This window comes from Carcharhinus amblyrhynchos, chromosome 17 (assembly GCF_965287045.1).
Source record: "Carcharhinus amblyrhynchos chromosome 17, sCarAmb.v2.hapA, whole genome shotgun sequence".
Taxonomy (NCBI): Eukaryota; Metazoa; Chordata; class Chondrichthyes; order Carcharhiniformes; family Carcharhinidae; genus Carcharhinus; species Carcharhinus amblyrhynchos.
The window spans coordinates 43,457,324-43,475,921 of NC_137340.1; the positions used below are offsets into that span (position 1 = coordinate 43,457,324).

The 18,598-nt window shown below is 44.1% G+C and overlaps 1 protein-coding gene across 1 annotated transcript in view; it reads left to right on the plus strand.

The window, feature by feature from the left end:
• The window catches only part of cusr (Copper-only SOD repeat protein), a 109,955-nt gene that overhangs the window by 65,897 nt on the left and 25,460 nt on the right, over window positions 1–18,598 (plus strand). The window contains exons 4-7 of the mRNA XM_080206047.1: window positions 6,808–6,891; window positions 7,917–8,018; window positions 14,389–14,530; window positions 16,319–16,442. Coding sequence (XP_080062173.1) covers window positions 6,808–6,891; window positions 7,917–8,018; window positions 14,389–14,530; window positions 16,319–16,442 — 452 coding nt within the window. The remainder of the gene's footprint in view (window positions 1–6,807; window positions 6,892–7,916; window positions 8,019–14,388; window positions 14,531–16,318; window positions 16,443–18,598) is intronic.

An 18,598-nucleotide genomic window follows, 5' to 3' on the forward strand; every position in this document is an offset into this window, starting at 1 on the left:
CTGCGAACTTAACAGTCTGCTAGCAGTTCAGGCCATTGTTTACAAAAACGCTAAAAAACCAAATATAGCAGCATGCAAAGAAAAGGTAATATTACCTACAGCTTCAAATAAAATTGCCTAAAATTGAGCCCGTTTAGATTCAGTCAATGGGCTATCAGAACACAAGAATATACTAGATTATGTACTTTTTTTTCGTTCTGATACACTGATCCCATTTCCTTTGTCTCCAAATGTGTTAACAAATTCTGTCTTATGTTTCAGTCTATTGTTAAGGAGAATAGGAGATTTTCCTTCACCCTTGTGTATGTTGCCAGGTGTGATGACTCATTCCTTACTGGGAGATAAGTGCTAATTAAATCAGATCTTTCTTTCTCAAAAGTGGTCTCTTTTCATCTAATGGGTGGAACACTGCAGCTTTGATATTAACCCACTTGGGGTGAGGTTTAAAAATTAAAGGCGGGCCAACTCCTCCTAACTACTTTTGCGTCAATGGATTGCAAGTTGTGCATGTTTCCTCTCTTGGAGAGTTGGAATGCTTCATTATTGTTTTTGCTTCAGGCACCCACAGAGTAGTTGGAAGCCGTAAATAATAACTGTTGACCAAGTTTTCCAGGGCTTTGGAACCCTAGCAGCAAAATGGAAGGTCAAGCTACCAGTTCCAGCAACTTATCGTGGTTAGAGCACTCCTCATGGGCCAGGAGAAGCAGAACTCTCCCTACAGCCCTTCCAGGGATCTTTTGGCTTCCCTTCTGCTGTTTGTGGCCCCCTCTTCACTGCAGCTAAAGTTCATTATTTTGTCTTTATTATCTCTACCAACCTCCCTCCCCCAGCTCGCCAAATCCCCACCCCACCAAGCTCCGATCTTAAGCCTTGTGCCCAATAGTTTCTAATGTCCTTTAGGGAAGGAAATCTGCCGTCCTTACCTGGCCTGGCCTACACGTGACTCCAAAGCCACAGCAATGTGGTTGATTCTCAAGTGCCCTCTGAAATGGCCTAGCAAACCACTCAGTAAAGAACAGGAACAGGCCCTCTGGCCCACTGAGGTCAAGGGCAACTATGGATGGGCAATAAATGCTGGCCCAGCTAGTGATGGCCATGTCCCACATATGAATGAAAAAAAGTCTTCCTGTAACAATTTAATCAAATAAATCTGTCAATGTAGGCCACAACAGAAGGTAAAGAAAAGTTTTCTATTCCCCTTGACAATAGACTGAAATATGATACAGAATTGTTTAACTCTCTTGGAGACAAAGGCAAGGGGATACTGCATTGTTATATGAGAATTAGACAATTGTACATAACCCAAATATCCTCATGTTCTGGTGGCTGAATCTGCCCTTCCACTCTGAGATGCACATATATGACATTGCAGCCTTTGCAATATTTTGTTTTTGCCAAATGTACTGAACATCAATTAATAATGGAGGGGTGATGTGATTTTCTGTCCCTATTTTTGACGGGGGGAGGAAAGGCGGTGGGGTCAGATATTCCAATGGGATTCCACAAATGCCTTTTACTCTGGCAGGGTTTCTCACTCACATTGTTCCCCACTATCCTTTCCAGGAACTTAATGGGGCTCCTGCCATCATCAAAGATCAGGAACTACATTACATTTACATATCATTATTGAGCTTTCCCGCTGTGTTATCCCCCATGTAAGGATCCCCCTCGCCCCTCCCGGTGTGACATCATGTTTGTTGGGTCTACAACAGGTGTGTATCATTGGGCACCTGGCGAATGGTCCCTACCAGGAACACAAAGGCAAGTCTTTAGCCAGGGGGAGAAGGGTCATGATCAGGCAGTACCCTGGCACTGGGGCAGTGTCAGGGATGGGGGGTTTCCAATGTGGAGGTTTGGGGTGGGGAATGTCATTGGGTGTGGTGTCCTTGTGGGGGGAGGGGGGGGTGCGGGGGGTGCGGGGGGTTCCATTGTGGAAGTTTGGGGTGGGTGGATGTTTCCCTGGGGGACAGAGGTTCCAGGATCATTAGAGGGAGGGAGTGGTTTTCCGTTTCCATGGGATGAATCCTTTTTAAAAAAATAATTTTCTGATCAGGGGCCAAGGTTGCTGACAGGGCAGTCTCTGAATGGGTTCTGTCCCTTCCATGTTTTTCCAAAGTGCTTGAAAATTTGGCAGGAAATGGTGACTGACGGTGCTGTACTCCACTTTGCTTGCCCAAGAGACATCCGTTTACATTGCATTACATTCAGCAGCGAATGTTACGCAATTGCGCCGTGTTCACTATTATCAAAATAAATAATAAAGTAACTATTGTACTGAACTGAAATCAGATTGAGATACATGAATTGTGGGATGGGGGAAACATAGGGACTGTGCCTATCATACAGCACACATTCCAAAAATCCCAGCAACTACTTCTAGAATTCTCAGATATGGAATGATGGATTGGAAACGAACATTTTCAGAATGAAGAGTAACTTTAGGAGAGATTAGAACCATCATAGTTTAATGTCAGAATTATTTAGCTGTCAAAGTTATTAATCTAGCTCAAGGGCATTATGTTAACAAGGCAGCTTTGATTCCAGCCACATGAACAGAAAATCAAGACTAGATTATGGCATTCAGTCTAAGAATTCCACATACAATATGAACAGGAGAAGAGTAAGTGAAGTATGTAATTATTTTCTGTGAAAATGGACCTAAAATCATATATCATTCAGATGAATGAAGGGGGAATCTCATAGAGATTTATAAAATTCTAACAGGGCTAGATGCTGTTGGTGGGGGAGTCCGGAACCAGAGGTCACAGTCTGAGGATTCAGGGTAGACCATTTAGGACGGAGGTGAGGAGACATTTCTCCACCCGGTGAGCCTGTGGAATTCATTATCACAACAAGTCATTGATGCCAAAACATTGAATGTATTCAAGAGATAGCTGGATATAGCACTTGGGGCAAATGGGATCAAAGGTTATTGGGAGAAAGCAGGATTAGGCTGTTGAGTTGCATGACCAGCTATGATCGTAATAAATGGCAGAACAGGCTCAAAAGGCCAAATGGCCTCCTCTGCTCCCATCTTCTATAATTCTATGTTTCTATAGGAGTTTTTCCATTATCCTCATCCTTTCTGGGGGATTCAAAAATGTGACTGACTTATTACAAGACGATGATGTGTAGTGTCATATGATGAAATATAAATATGAAGGAAATGTTGAAAAACAGGATTCTTCTGTTGAAATAATGCAAGTTATATGGCAATTTGCCAGAAGTGTTTATCATGACAGAAAGAAGAGGAAGAGTAGGCAGATCAGACTGTTTCTGATGGTTGAGTGGTCATGAATGTGGTGCCATAGATAAAAGACTGGATGTTAAAGGTTTAGGATAGAGAAACATATGAGGCTTTGGAATTCATGTAATGGATATCAATGAAGAAATCACCATTCTGAGTCTGGAAACTAACGATAGTTCACTGTCACTTTCAGAGCAATGTAAAGTGATTTTGGATGTGAATTCATGCAAAATACAGTTACATAAACTGGCCATCATTTTTTTATCTGTCTTGAATGTACTAAAGAGGGGCAGTGTAGCCACCTCCCTTCGAGAAGGTGGAATCTTACACCACTTTAAGTTCACATTGTGTAATAAGTCTATGGAGGCAGAAGTCCCTTCACCAAAATCCCTTTATGTACAATTCCAACAGCAAGACACAGAGTGCTATCAGTCAGCTGTCTACCTTCAGGAGCGCCAGAGGAACTGACACACCTGGTTAAATACAAGGAAAAGACTCCCTGATTAGCCCATCAATTGACTCCTTAATCAGGGAATTTTTTTTTGTCCAACCAAATAAACAAAATCAAATTAACTTAGAGACAATTCAAAAGGGCAGCTCCATAAAAGGAGGGGAACTGCCAGAAACTCCTTAATCAGGGAGTTTATATTCCAGTTGACCAACTTCAATGGCCTGATTGAAGTCATTACACACTCACTACAGTGTCTAGGTCTACAGACGCATTCTTCTCCATCAATCACAAAAGATTATCCTACAGATGCCACAAGCAATTAGGAAAACAAATGGTGTTGGCCTGTCTGACAAAGGTATTGGAGTATAATAGTAGAGCTATATTACTGCAATTTCACTGGACTGCAACAGGAGTACAATTTTGGTCTCTTTACCTAGGAAAGCATATGCTTGCATTAGAGGGTATGCAGAAAAAGTTTACAAGACAGATTATTGGGATGAGAGGATTTTCCGAACAGGACAAATTGACTCACCCATTTCTAAAGTTTAAAAGAATGAGAGGCAATCTCATTGAAACAGATGTCAGAGGTAGGTTCCTTACTCAGACATTAGTAACAGCGTGGAATGCCCTGCCTGCAGCAGTTGTGGATTCGCCACCATTAAGGGCATTTAAATGGTCATTGGATAAATATGGATGATATTGGACTCGTGTAGGTGAGATGGGCTTTAGATTGGTTTCACAGGTTGGTGCAACATTGAAGGCTGAAGGGCCTGTACTGTCCTGTAATGTTCTATGAAACCTATTTTGAAGGGGAATGGCAGGGAAATGCTGGGAGGATGTTTCCCCTGACTGGGGAGACTAGAATTAGAATTCACAGTCTCAGAATAAGGACGATGTAACACTGGAGTGGGACAAATTTCTTCCCACAAAGGAGTTTGCACATTCTCCTCGTGTATGTGTGGGTTTCCTCCAGGTGCTCTGGTTTCCTCTCACAAGATGTGCAGGTTGGGTGGATTGACCAAGCTAAATTGCCCCTTAGTGTCCCAAGATGTGAAGGTTAGGGGAATTAGCAGAGTAAATATCTGGGGCTACGGGGATAGGGCCCAGATAAGATGCTCTGTCAGAGAGTTGGTGTAGACTCGATGGGCTGAATGGCCTCCTTCTGCACTGTAGGGATTTTATGGAAAGGGTGGTGAATATTTGGAATTCTCTGCCCCAGACAATTGTTGGTATTCAGTTGCTGAGTATTTTGAAGTTAGAGGTCTTTTTGGATAGCAAGGGAATGAGACGATAAGAGTATAGTGGATGGTGTAGCTGAAATAGAAAATGAGCTACGATCTTACAGAAAGTCAGAGCGGAGTTGTGGGGCCAGGTGGCCTAGTCTTCGGCCAATTTGTCGGTTCTTTTGTTTTTAATCTTTGCAGCAGCCTGAAATCACATGTCTCAAAACTGTACATGTGATCCACTGAGCTGGAAATATTTTGCATGAGCTGTTGTTACTGTTAATTGCAAGTACATGCTCCCACTGCTCTTCCTTAAATGAAAAGTGGGTTTCTTGAGGAACAGAAAACATTCAGTTTTGTTTTGATCAGAATTAGACCAATAAGAACATAAGAACATAAGAAATAGGAGCAGGAGTAGGCCATCTAGCCCTTCGAGCCTGCCCCGCCATTCAATAAGATCATGGCTGATCTGTCGTGTCTCAGTTCCACATTCCCGCCCTCTCCCCATAACCCTTAATCCCCTCGCTTATCAAAAACCCATCAACCCGCGTCTTAAAAATATTTAGCAAGGCAGCCTCCACCACCTCAACGGGCAGAGAATTCCAGAGATTCACCTACTCGATTCATGATAGCAGATGTCAAGTTTTGGGTTATTGGTCACAATGTGATGTGATTAAAACAATTCACTGAAGAAATTTGTGGGATTTTGCTCAGTTTTCCTATAGTATGAGAATTATTTTGTTGCGTAAATATTTTGGTGCTATTGTAAGCTGTAAATTAGGCCTGGCTTGCATCAGGTAGCTTTCCCCTTAGTTAAGAGAGAATTGAGAGAATTGGGCAGAGTGGATAAGGAGCAGCAGTTCCCCTTAATTGAAGGGTCAGTCACGAAGGGACTTAAGTTCAAGGTGAGGGACAGATGGTTGAGGGGGGATGTGAGGAAAACCTTTTTTTGCCCAGAGGGTGATGATGATCTGGAATGCACTGCTTGGGAGGGTGGTAGATGCTGGTCACCTCACATCCTTTAAAAGTACCTGGATGAGCACTTGGCATGTCATAACGTTCAGGGCTTTGGGCCAAGTGCTGGCAGATGGGATTAGGTGGGAGTTCAGGTGTTTCTAATGTGTCAATTTGGACTCAATGGGCTGAAGGGCCTCTTCTGCGCTGAATGATTCTGTGGTTCTATGACTCTAGAATTGTGCCCTTAAAACCAATGATTACTGACTCTGGCCACTGTGACAAACCAGATGCCAAAGCAATATTACTTGTGTTAATATCATTAATATTAGGAAAGATTGCAGTTGCTTGAATGGAAAAGGAACTAAGCTGAGAAAAGAATGATTTTTTAAATTCATTCATGGGACATGGACGTCATTGGCTGGCCAACATTTATTGCCCATCCCAAGTTGCCTGAGGGCAGTTGAGAGTCAACCACATTGATGTGGCTCTGGAGTCACATGTGGGTCAGACCTGATAAAGACACCAGATTTCCTTCCCTAAAGGACATCAATGAACCAGATGGGTTTTTCTGACAATTATCACCAATAAACCCTTAATTTCAGATTTTTAAAATTGAATTTAAAATTGCACCGTGTTGGGCTTCAAACCAAGGTCCCCAGAGCATTAGCCGAGTTTCCGGATTACTAGTCTGGCGATAATACCACTAGGCATCGCCTCCTCTGGAGATGTAAAGAGGTTGTCGGTTGTAGAAATGTATTGAAAGTTAGAAGATCAATTTTACTTCCACTGAATAGTGAACAACTCCTTTGCTCCCCTCCTCTTTCCTCATTGAAAATCTGAAAGATTTATCGCAGGAAATACGCAAGATGAAATTAAGAGTTTCCTGTTGGAAATGCTGATGTTTAACACACATTCCCTTTTGTTTCCAGTCACAACAGGTCTTTGCAGATGGGAGTTCACATGACACAACAATGGAAATAGCCCTCGAGCCAGCCAAATCTAATGCAGATGGTGTAAGTGTCAACATTATTCCGTGCGTTGCTTTTCATCTCAACTTGAAATTATTCCCAAGACTGCTGCAGTTAACTTTTATTGTAAACAATAATGAATTCATCAGGTGCACCTTGCAAAGTAAATTCTAGTTAAGGGAATGAACAATCTTGACACAGTTTGGTAAAGCCTGTCAAATTCAAATGTACCCCAGCGTGTTCCCAACGCTACATGCATTGTGCAAAATCTGCTGTTAAATTATTTTAACCTAACAATCCAGTGTTTGTGACATGAATATATTCTTGCCAATATTGAATTGGATGATGTTTTTTCAGGTAAATTTATTTCAAATTTCCCTTCTCATTCTTGCAGTTAACATTCTTGGTAGAAGCTTTAAGAATGCAGGTCAGCCTGAAATGGGAAAAGGCCATTCATCTTATCATTTTTGCATCTCTGGCTGATTCAGCATGGGCAGCACGGCGGCACAGTGGTTAGCACTGCTGCCTCACAGTGCCAGGGACCCAGGTTCAATTCCAGGTGACTGTGGAGCTTGCACCTTCTGACGGTGTCCGAGGTGGGTTTCCTCCGGATGCTCTGGTTTTCTCCCACAGTCCAAATACTTCCACAGTGCAGGTTAGGTGGATTGGCCATGCTAAATTGCCCCTTAGTGTCCCAGGATGAATGGGTTTGGTGGATTAAATGGGAGAATATGTAGGGTTACAGGGGATGCTCTGTGGGAGTGTGGGTGCAGACTCAACAGGCCAGATGGCTTCCTTCTGCACGGTAGGGATTCTATGATGGTCATATTTGAACTCACATTACTGGATTAGCTGCCCAGGCCTCTAGATTAATAGTCCAGCAACATAATAAGTACATGACTCCACTCTAAGACTTCTTACAATGTTTCAGGATAAATAAAATTCTTCACTTCCAAGAAATTACTTTTTGAAGGTGGAGTCATGTAGGCAAGTATGGGCAGAATGATTAATAATGTGATTATAAATATGTTGGTTTCTACATTATGCAATGAGATTTGTTTATTCCATAGATTGATAATCTAATGTGGCATGTTCACACCTATCGACGACAATTCAGCAACAACTGCAGTGGTGTAGGAGGACACTATAACCCTTACAATATAGATACACGGGTAAGTGACGTCTCCTTTTAATCTCTTTACACAGAAAAAACAAAAACATCAAGCATTTAAAATTGTACTGTATTGAGTTGAAATTGGGCACGTCTCTTAATAAAATATTTATTGGTGTTGTTAGAGAAAGGAATAAATATTTCCCTTTGCGTGAAAAATTATTTTGCTAAATTTTTATCGGTTTACAATGACATTTGAGTAAAACATGTTGAACTTTACACAGAAAGTAAAATAAATCTCTCACTCTGTTCAGGTTAATTTGATAGGAACGAGAGGGCACAGATTTAAAATGTTTTGCAAAAGAAGCAAATGTGACGTGAGAAAAATCTTTTTCACACAGTGGGTGGGATTCTCCCAAAACAAAATGAAGTGCCCAACAGGTGGGAAAATTGGAGTATTTCCTGTCCGTTTTTTGGGGGTACGTACCTGAACAAATCTCGGACACTCTGTGCAGTGTGGAGTGCCTCAGCGTGAATCACGTTGAAAAGTGGTGGGCTATTCTGCCTGAGAGACTAGCAACATATTGCTGAGCGGGCCACTGCCCACGCGCTGATACATCAATGGGGACATTGGCACAATACACACTGGCCCCTCCCTCCTGATTGCTGGCCTTTCATGGAACCCCTTGGTTCGCTGGCCGACCGGACCCCCGCCGCCCCGCCAATCCCCCTTACCCCTGGCCAGCCATGTTCTCCTCCCCCTCCCCCCCCCACCTCTGATGGCCAGCCCTGATATTCCCTCCTCCTCTGATGCCCAGCTCTGACCACCTGGCCTTCCCCACCCCACGATGACCCTAGGCCACCGCCGCGCCCCCCACCCCCCCCACTCCCGATGGCGAGTCCCAATCATCTCCTCCCTCTCCCACTGATCCCACTTGCAAAGTGGCAGGAGGCGCCCCCTCCCCCCACTGATTGCCCCCAATAGGCCATGCCCCTGGTCCCTGTAGGGTACTACCAGTTTGCCTCTTGGGTAATGCCAAGGTGCCAGGCTGGCACGATCAGGTTGGCACTGCCCAAGGGCATACCCTCCCCCACCTTGCCCCCGACCTCCTGGGCAGGTCTCAGTGGCGTCTGTGCCCACCAGCAGATTGAGGATGTCCGTTCTCTGTGAGTGGGGAGCAGTTGTAAACCTCTCTGTTGGGAACCACTCCTGGTGGTGGGGTGGGGGAGGGCGGATGGTGAGGGGGAGACACTAGACTAGCAGACCTAGAGAATACTGTCCTGGGCCCACTAAGCATATGGAAAAGTCTATTTCAATGACATTTCCATATGATAATCAGCTCCTTGCTGATTTCTGGTACAGAGCTCATTGCGTTTAAAAAAAACCTGGAAGACTTGTGACCAGTGTCCCTTGCGAAATGCTTCCCGCTATTGTCTCCCAGCATTGTCTTTCCAGTCAAGACCCTATCTATCTCTGTCTTAAATACACTCAATGACTTGGCCTCCACAGCCTTCTGTGGCAATGAATTCTGCCAATTCACCTGCCTCTGGCTGAAGAAATGCCTCCTTATCTGGGTTCTGAAGGGTGGTCCCTTCACACCGAGGCTGTGCTATGAACTCGGCTGCCACATTAAAGGCCTTTAAATCAGGACCACGTTTTAAGATTCACGCCTCCACCCTGTGCTCCCGCCTCTAATTGGCTGCCAAACCTGCTCTCTAGCCAAATAGCTCTCAACTTTGGGCGAAAACTGTGAGTTGCAATTACCTCCTCCCTCCGCACCCCCTGCCATCACCCCGCCCCCCCCCCCACCCCCCACTCCCCACCCATGCCCTCACCCCACCCCGCCCCGCAGTGTGGGGGTCAAGATCCACTGTCAGGGCCTGATCACAAAATCTTGCTCCTTATCTCCATGGTCAATTGTTAATTGAGATCATTATTACTGTTAGATTGTTAAAAGCTCTGCATTATATTCTGTTGGAACTTAATAAAATTGTGATATCGCATTGCATTTCTATCATTGTACTAATATTATGGTTAGTGATACTCAGTGAATCTGAGATTCTCATGCAAAATTCCACCTTCTAATGTTTATACAGTTCCTGACCTGGGATCAGAATGCCTTTTGTTTCTGTAGATAATGAAGTATTGCATCTTCCTGCTATAGACTATTAAGCGCTCTGCAGATCCCATCTGCTCTGTATCTCACTCCTGGCATCTACAGAATCAACTTGGTGAACTTTTTTATGTCAACAAACGATTGGCAAAAAACAGCAATTTACACGGAGAAACAGACCGATCTCATTTCTCTCTCGTAGCTTTGGCAAAGTCTTGAAAAGAAGCGTGCTGAGATTGAGAGTGAGACTTTCCTGTTTTTCAAAGGGAAACGGTACACAGTGTTAGAATCTCACTGAAGTGTTATGTGGAAAAGTTGTGCAGCAGGGAACCAGGGGAAATCATTAATGACAACCAACGCCTGCATCCAAATATAATTGGATCAAAAATGTCAGTGGTTTACTGCAGAGAAATTACGGAGTGACGTTAGCACAGTGTGACTCACTCGTGCTAAAGAGCTAAAGTTTTCCACATCCTGCAAGCCTGAGACATACAGAAGAGGTTTTACCGGGATCTGAGAAAGGAGAATTACAGTAGAAGCAATCGCCCTCTATTGAAAAGCAAAATGAAGGAGAGCTTTCATATTTTTATTTCCTCGATGACAATGTCATGTCATTAGTTTGGCATTTGGAGTTTTTTAGGCAGCAGGGGCCATTGTTTCAATTGGCTATGTGTGAATGCTATGCCAACAAATGACAGGGTTTAACCCAATTATTTCCTCAGCGTATCGGTTCCAACGATTCTGGAAACAGAAAAAAACTTCACCAGGGGAAAAGCTTGCAAGAATAAAGGTGTTGAAGACCTTAACTTATTTCTTGAGACAGTCAGCTAACTGGCCCAGCAGTGACTAATGTGTGTACACCACATTCGTGGTTGGGTGGGATTGATGTTGGTGTAGACCCGATGGGCCAAATGACCTCCTTCTTCACCAGAGGGATTCCATGATTCTATGACAGTGACACAATGGTTCCGTCTCACAGCGCCAGAGACCTGGGTTCAATTCCAGCCTTGGGTGACTGTCTGTGTGGAGTTTGCACATTTTCCCCGAGTCTGCATGGGTTTCCTCCAGGTGCTCATGTTTCCTCTGAAAGACATGCTGGGGTAGGTACATTGGCCATGCTAAACTCCCCCTTAGTGTCCCCGAATAGGCGCCGGAGTGTGGCGACTGGGGGATTTTCACAGTAACTACATTGCAGTGTTAATGTAAGTGTACTTGTGACTAATAAATAAACACGAGCATTCTGTAATAAACTATGTTCCTTTCCAGTCAGGCCTCTTGAGTCATTATAACGCCACATGGGTAAAGCCAAAAATCAGTTTGATGTGCCCAGGCCTGGAATAGTTCAGGCAGCCGGAGTTATTGCCTCAGTTGCCTGTGTACGAGTTCTATGAGAAGCAAATAGTGGTTAACCCAAATGTTTCCTCTGTTTATTGGTTCCAATGATTAGCTTCAAACTACTTTTCCACTGTGCAAATGAAAGGGCTGATGCCTATTTGTGACCCTAACACAGCTTTAGTTTGCCCTAAGGGGCAAAGTAAGTTTGCACGCAACTGAATAGGTGCCAGTTAGCTGCAAGCTTTTAAAATATACTTAACCTGATTGTGAATCTTGCTTTTCTCAACTCCACATTAAAATAATATGGGTTGCTCCCAATTTCCTCCGATTGTTTCCTTTGGCTCTCATTCGTCCACAACACCTTCTCAGAACTGGTTGCTCCTCTTTCTCAATAATGTTTTGCTGGCAGCTGTGCCAACTCTGTTGAACTGAGGCCTCAGCCGGATACCCATGTGAGTCTGGAGCCTCACTGTTCAGGTAACCAGTTTATAGTCCCAATAATGATTTTATAGATCCTTGTGTAGTGCTACAAGATACATACCCATGCATGGTAGGTGACATGATAACACTGTGGCTCTACAAAATGATCATCATGGATCATAGAAACCCTACAATGGAGAAGAAGGAGGCCATTCAGCCCATCGAGTGTGCACCACTCTTACCCAGGCCCCATATAGCATTTATGTGATGGAAACCCTACAGTGCAGAAGGAGGCCATTTGGCCCATCTAGTCTGCACCACCATCATTCCAACCCCAGCTCGTATCCCTACAACCCCACACATTTGCTCCACTAATCCCTCTAACCTTCATATCCCGGGACACCAAGGGGCAATTTTGCATGGCTAATCCACCTAACCCACACATCTTTGAACTGTGGGAGAAAAGCGGAGCACCCAGAGGAAACCCATGCAGACACAGGGAGAATGTGCAAACTCCACACAGACAATGACCCAAGCGAGGAATTGAATCTAAGGGAAGTCGTGTCTGACAAATTTACTGGAGTTCTATGAGGATGTGTCTAGGGCGGTGGATAGAGGAGAGCCGGTGGATGTGGTCTTTCTAGATTTTCAGAAGGCGTTTGACAAAGTACCTCACAAGAGGTTATTGCAGAAGGTCGAGGGACATGGACTTGGGGGTAGGGTGTTAGCGTGGATAGAGGATTGGTTGTCAAATAGGAGGCAGAGAGTGGGGGTCAACGGGTGCTATTCGGATTGGCGGATGGTGACTAGTGGAGTGCCCCAGGGGTCGGTGCTGGGGCCTCAGCTTTTTACCATTTATATAGATGATCTGGAGGAGGGAACCGAGTGTAGGGTGTTGAAATTTGCTGATGACACCAAGCTTGGGGGAATGGCAAATTGTGCGGAGGGTGTGGAGAGTCTGCAGAAGGATCTAGATAGGCTGGGCGAATGGGCCAGGAAATGGCAAATGGAATTTAATGTTGGCAAGTGTGAGGTGGTCCACTTTGGTAGGAAGAATGGTAGGAAGGACTATTACTTACGGGACGAAAAACTGCAGCAGGCGACGGTGCAGAGGGACCTCGGGGTCCTTGTGCATGAGTCGCAAAAACCCAGCTTGCAGGTGCAGCAAGTGGTCAGGAAGGCGAATGGGATGCTGGCCTTCATAGCGAGGGGGATTGAATATAAAAGTAGGGAGGTCTTGCTGCAGCTGTATAGGGCATTGGTGAGGCCGCAGCTGGAGTACTGTGTGCAGTTTTGGGCGCCGCACCTGCGCAAAGATATTTTGGCCTTGGAGGGAGTGCAGAGGAGGTTTACTAGGCTGATACCGGAGTTGAGGGGGTTGAGCTATGAGGAGAGGCTGAATAAACTGGGCTTGTACTCGTTAGAGTTTAGAAGAATGAGGGGAGATCTCATTGAGACGTATAAGATGATGAATGGGATGGATAGGATAGAGGTGGAGAGACTCTTCCCGCTCAAAAAAAACAGTAGGGCTAGGGGGCACAGCCTCAAGATAAAAGGGGGGCGGTTTAGAACGGAGTTGAGGAGGAACTTCTTCACTCAAAGGGTGGTGAATCTCTGGAATTCTCTGCCCGTTGAAGTGGTGGAGGCTACCTCGCTAAATATTTTTAAGACGCGGGTTGATGGGTTTTTGATAAGAGAGGGGATTAAGGGTTATGGGGAGAGGGCGGGAAAGTGGAACTGAGCAGCGACAGATCAGCCATGATCTTATTGAATGGCGGGGCAGGCTCGAAGGGCTGGATGGCCTACTCCTGCTCCTATTTCTTATGTTCTTATGAATCACTGTGCCACCGTGCCGCCCTGTCCACATATTTACACCATTAATCCCCTTAATTTATATTTCTTTGGACATCAATGGCAACTTAGCACGCCCAGTCGAACTAACCTGCACATCTTTGGAGTGGTGGATGAAACTTGAGAACCTGGAGGAAACAGACGCAGACATGGGGAGAATGTGCAAACTCCACATAGACAGTCACCTAAGGCTACAACTGAACCCGGGTCCCTGGTGCTGAGGCAACAGTGCTAACCACTGTGCCGTCATGCCACCCATGGTGCTTAGTTGCCACATTTAGATTTATCATTTGGAAGCATGTTGAATAAACCACCAGCAGGGTTTCACTGGGGCGTGGGGCAGCTCAGTGGCACAGTGGTTAGCCTTGCTGCCTCACAGCACCAGGATCTGGGTTTGATTCCCAGCTTGAGTCACTGTCTGTATGGAGTTTGCACGTCCTCCCCGTGTCTGCGAGTGTTTCCTCCTGAGTGCTCTGGTTTCCTCCCACAGACTGAAAAATGTGCTGGTTAGATGGATTGGCCATGCTAAATCCTCCCTCCATGTACCTGAACAGATGCATGAGTGTGGTGGCTAGGGGATTTTCACAATAACTTCATTGCATTGCTAATGTAAGCCGACTTGTGACACTAATAAATAAACTTCTAATCCTGGATTGGCAGATATCATTTGAAATTAATTGATCAAGAATTTTTCTTTCACTTATTCTGCAGGCCAGCTACAAGTCCAGTTGTTCCTCGGCTTATCCTTTGCATTGCGAAGTGGGAGATCTAGAATCCAAACAGGGCCTCCTTACTCTCGGGAAGAGGGATTTAAAGACTGACGTCCATCTGCCACTTTATGGAGATTTCACTGGTAGGTTCATGCCAAATATGCGGACATACGTTTATTAATGTCCTAACATCAAATAGTGCAAGCTCAGAAACATTCTGTTTGTTTTTTAACATGTAAGTAGTTTATATGTGTAAAGCATATTTTTACTTAGCAAAATGTAACTGGTATACTTATTTATCATATAACTTGTATGGAGGAACAGAGGGTGTCAAATTCAGATCCATAGGGCCACCAATGCCGAAACCATTTTTTGGATGCTGTCTTGCCAGCTGCTCCTGGCATTGTCCACATGGCATGTCGCGTTGCGAAGGGCACCTGTGCTGGCGTCCAGTAAGTGGCTGAGGTGGGGCTGTCCTGAGGTCCCGTAGCTGTACCAGCTGATTTGATCCCCATTTTCCAAATTTGGACCATTCAATGAATTTGCTTGTCACTTACCAAAGATCAAGCACACTCAGCTGCAAGAGGGCTCCAGCATGACTGTTACATGAATTTAAAGGATCAGTCTCCTAACTTGTGGGAAAGGTGATTTTGAATAACTCCTGTGCTCTGGAGAGAGACAGTGCAGAGGAGGTTTACAAGAATGCTGCCAGGGCTAGAAAAGTGTAGGACGACAGATTGGATAGGTTGGGGTTATTTTCCTTGTAACAGAGAAGGCTGAGGGGTAACGTGATAGAGGTGTAAAAAAAATGAGGGAAGGAAATAGAGTGGACATGATAAAATTGTTTCCCTTGGTGGGGAATTCTAGAACCAAATGACATAGATTCAAGATAAGTGGCAAAGATGTGGAAGGGACATGAGGAAGAACTTTTTTACACTAAGGGTGGTGGGTGTGTGGAATTCGCTGCCTGAATTGGTCGTAGAGACAGAGACCCTTAATTCTTTTAAAAAATATCTGGATCTGCACCTTAAGTGCTGTAAGCTACAGGGCTATGGGCTAGGTACTGAAAGTTGGGATTAGAAAGGGCACCTGGGATCCTCAGGCTTGTGTGGACAAGATGGACCAAATGGCCTCTTGTGCTGTAACTATTCTATGGTTCTGCAAAGTTTCTGGAAGTACCACAGAATCATAGGATATTTACTATACAGCAATTTGTCCTGTCATGTCTACATTGGCTCTCCCAATGAGCAGGGTGCCTCGTGCCGTTCCTCTACTTTTTCCCCAATAACCCTGCACATTCTTCATTTAGAAACATAGAAACGTAGAAGATAGGAGCAAGAGGAGGCCATTTGGATCTTCTAGCCTGCTCCGCCATTCATCACAATCATGGCTGATATTCAACTCAATTCTCCAATCCTGCTTTCTCCCCATTAGTTAATAATCTAATTCCCTCTCGGATGTCTTGAATGAACATATCCCCCACCACACTCTCACTCAGCACATTCCAGATCTTAACTAGGTGCTGTATGGAAAAAGTTTCTCCTCATGTCTGCGCTGGTTCTTTTGCCATTTACCTTGAATTTCTGCCTTATCATTCCTGATCCTTCCACAACGGGAACAGTTTTTCCCTATCCAGTTTGTCCAGGCCCCTCATGATTTTGAATACGTCAATCATATCTTCTCTCAGCTTTTTCTGTGCTTCTCTTCTCCAAGGAAAGCACTCCCAGTGTCTCTGATCTAACTCAAGTTCAGAGGAGAGACCACAAGAAAGAGGAACAGGCGTAGGCCATTCAGCCTGTTGTGTTCATTGACCTAAAATGTAGTTTCTGTCTGCACAAATGATACCTGATTCTCTGAAGTTTTCTGGCATTTTCTGTTTTTATTTCATGTTTGCAGTGAAATAAAGTTATAACTGGTTTTCTTATTTCTAGTTGTGGGCAGGTCAGTGGTAATTCACAACAAAGGGCCTGAGAAAACCTTGATGGATTGTACTAACATTGTCGCTGAAAGTCCCATGAAATCACTTACTTATCCAAAAGTGGACTCATTCAGCAGGTAAGAACGGGATGAAGGTGGAAAGTTCAGAGTAAGTTATGTAGTCCACAATACTACATAGCATTTATAGCATGGAAGCAAATCACTGGATCCAATAGGATTGTGTTGGTATTTATATTCAAATGAGCCTGCCCTCAAACTTCTTCATCTAATGTCATCATAGAATCCCAACGGTGCAGAAGGAGGCCATTTGGCCTATCGAGCCTGTTGACCCAGGCCCTATCTCCATAACCCCACATATATACCTTGCTAAGCCCCCCTGACACTAAGGGGCAATTTAGCATGGCTAATCAACTACACATCTTTGGACTGTGAGAGGAAACTAGAGCAACCGGAGGAAGCCCACACAGACATGGGGAGAATGTACACACTCCATACAGACAGTGACCCGAGGCTGGTATTGAACCCGGGTCCCTGGCGCTGTGAGGCAGCAGTGTTAACCACTGTGATGCTGTGCTGCCCTTTATCATATCTTTCTTTTAATTCCCCCCCACCCCCCGCATTGTCTATCTAACTTTCCCTTAAATGTAAGTAATGTAGTCACCTTGTCTACTTCTTGTGATAGCACGTTCCCATTCCCCCAATACTCTGGATAAAGAAGCTACTTCTGAATTTCTTGTTGGATTTTTTGGTCACTGGTTTATATGTTTTGCTCAGTATTCTGTCCTCCCCCCACAAGTGAAATATCTTTTCAGTGTCTACTATACAAATGGTAGCACAGTGGTTAGCACTGGAGCTTCACAGCATTAGGGCCCTGAGTTCAAATCTCAGCTTGGGTCACTATTGTGTGGAGTATGCACGTTCTCCCCGTGTCTGCATGGGTTTCCTCTGGGTGCTCTGATTTCCTCCCACATTCTGAAAGATGTGCTGGTTAGGTGCATTGACCCGAATAGGTGCCGGAGTGTGGTGATTAGGGGAATTTCACAGTGACTTCATTGCTGGGTTAATGTAAGCCTTACTTGCGACTAATAAATAAACTTTAAAAAGCTTTAACTTTATGAATCCTTAATGAGTCGTAAACACCTTTACCAGCTTATCCCTCAGTCTCTCTTTTCCAGAGTGAGCAGCCCCATTTTGCTCACTTTTCCCCTGAGAGGTATAACTCCTCACTTCTGGTATCATTCTAATGAACCTCTTCATTAAAGAATCTTTAATGATTCTTTAATAAATCTTCTGCAATGCCTCCACACACCTTTTTATAAGACGGAGAACAGAACTGTTTTGAGTACTCCAAGAGAAATGTAAGCAAGACTTTACACATATTTAACATAACTTGTCTGCTTTTCAATTCAACCCTTCGAGAAATGTGTCCAAGTGTTTTGTTTTCCTTTTATTTGGCCGAATTAACCTGCATCACTACTTTTAGTGATTTGTTTATTAATATCCTCAGGTCCCTCCACTTCTCAACTGCATTTAGACATTTATTTATCAATGAATGCCCTTCTTATTTTTCTTACCACAATGTACTATCTCATGCCTACCTATTATTAAAGTTAACTTGCAAGTTTATTAATGTCTTCCTGTATTTTGTCACAGTTCTCATCTGTGTTTTAAAATTTAATGCACAAATTTTGAGATTGTAATTTGTATTTCTGAGTCCAAATAATAAATAAAATAATAGTAGTCACTGCATCAATTCTTCAGGGAAACTACTGCCCACCTTTAACCAGTTAGAATCATAGTCATAGATGTTTACAGCTTGTCCATGCTGCCCTTTTTTTTAAACCCCTCAGCTAATCCCAGTTGCCTGCATTTGGTCTATAATCATTGTACCCATGTAACTATCTAAATGCTTTTTAAAAGACAAAATTGTACCTGCCTCTACTACTCTGGTAGCTTGTTCCAGACACTCACTACCCTCTGTGTGAAAAAATTGCCCCTCTGGACATTTTTGTATCTCTCCCTTCTCACCTTACACCTATGCCCTCTAGTTTTAGACTCTCCTACCTTTGGAAAAAGATATTGACTATCTAGCTGATCTGTGCCTCTCATTATTTTATGGACCTCTATAAGATCATTATATCTCTATAAGATATAAGGCAAAGGAGAATCCAAAGAGCTTCTACAAATACATAAAAGGCAAAAGAGTAACAAGGGAGAGAGTAGGGCCTCTTAAGGATCAACAAGGTCATCTATGTGCGAGTCCTCAAGAAATG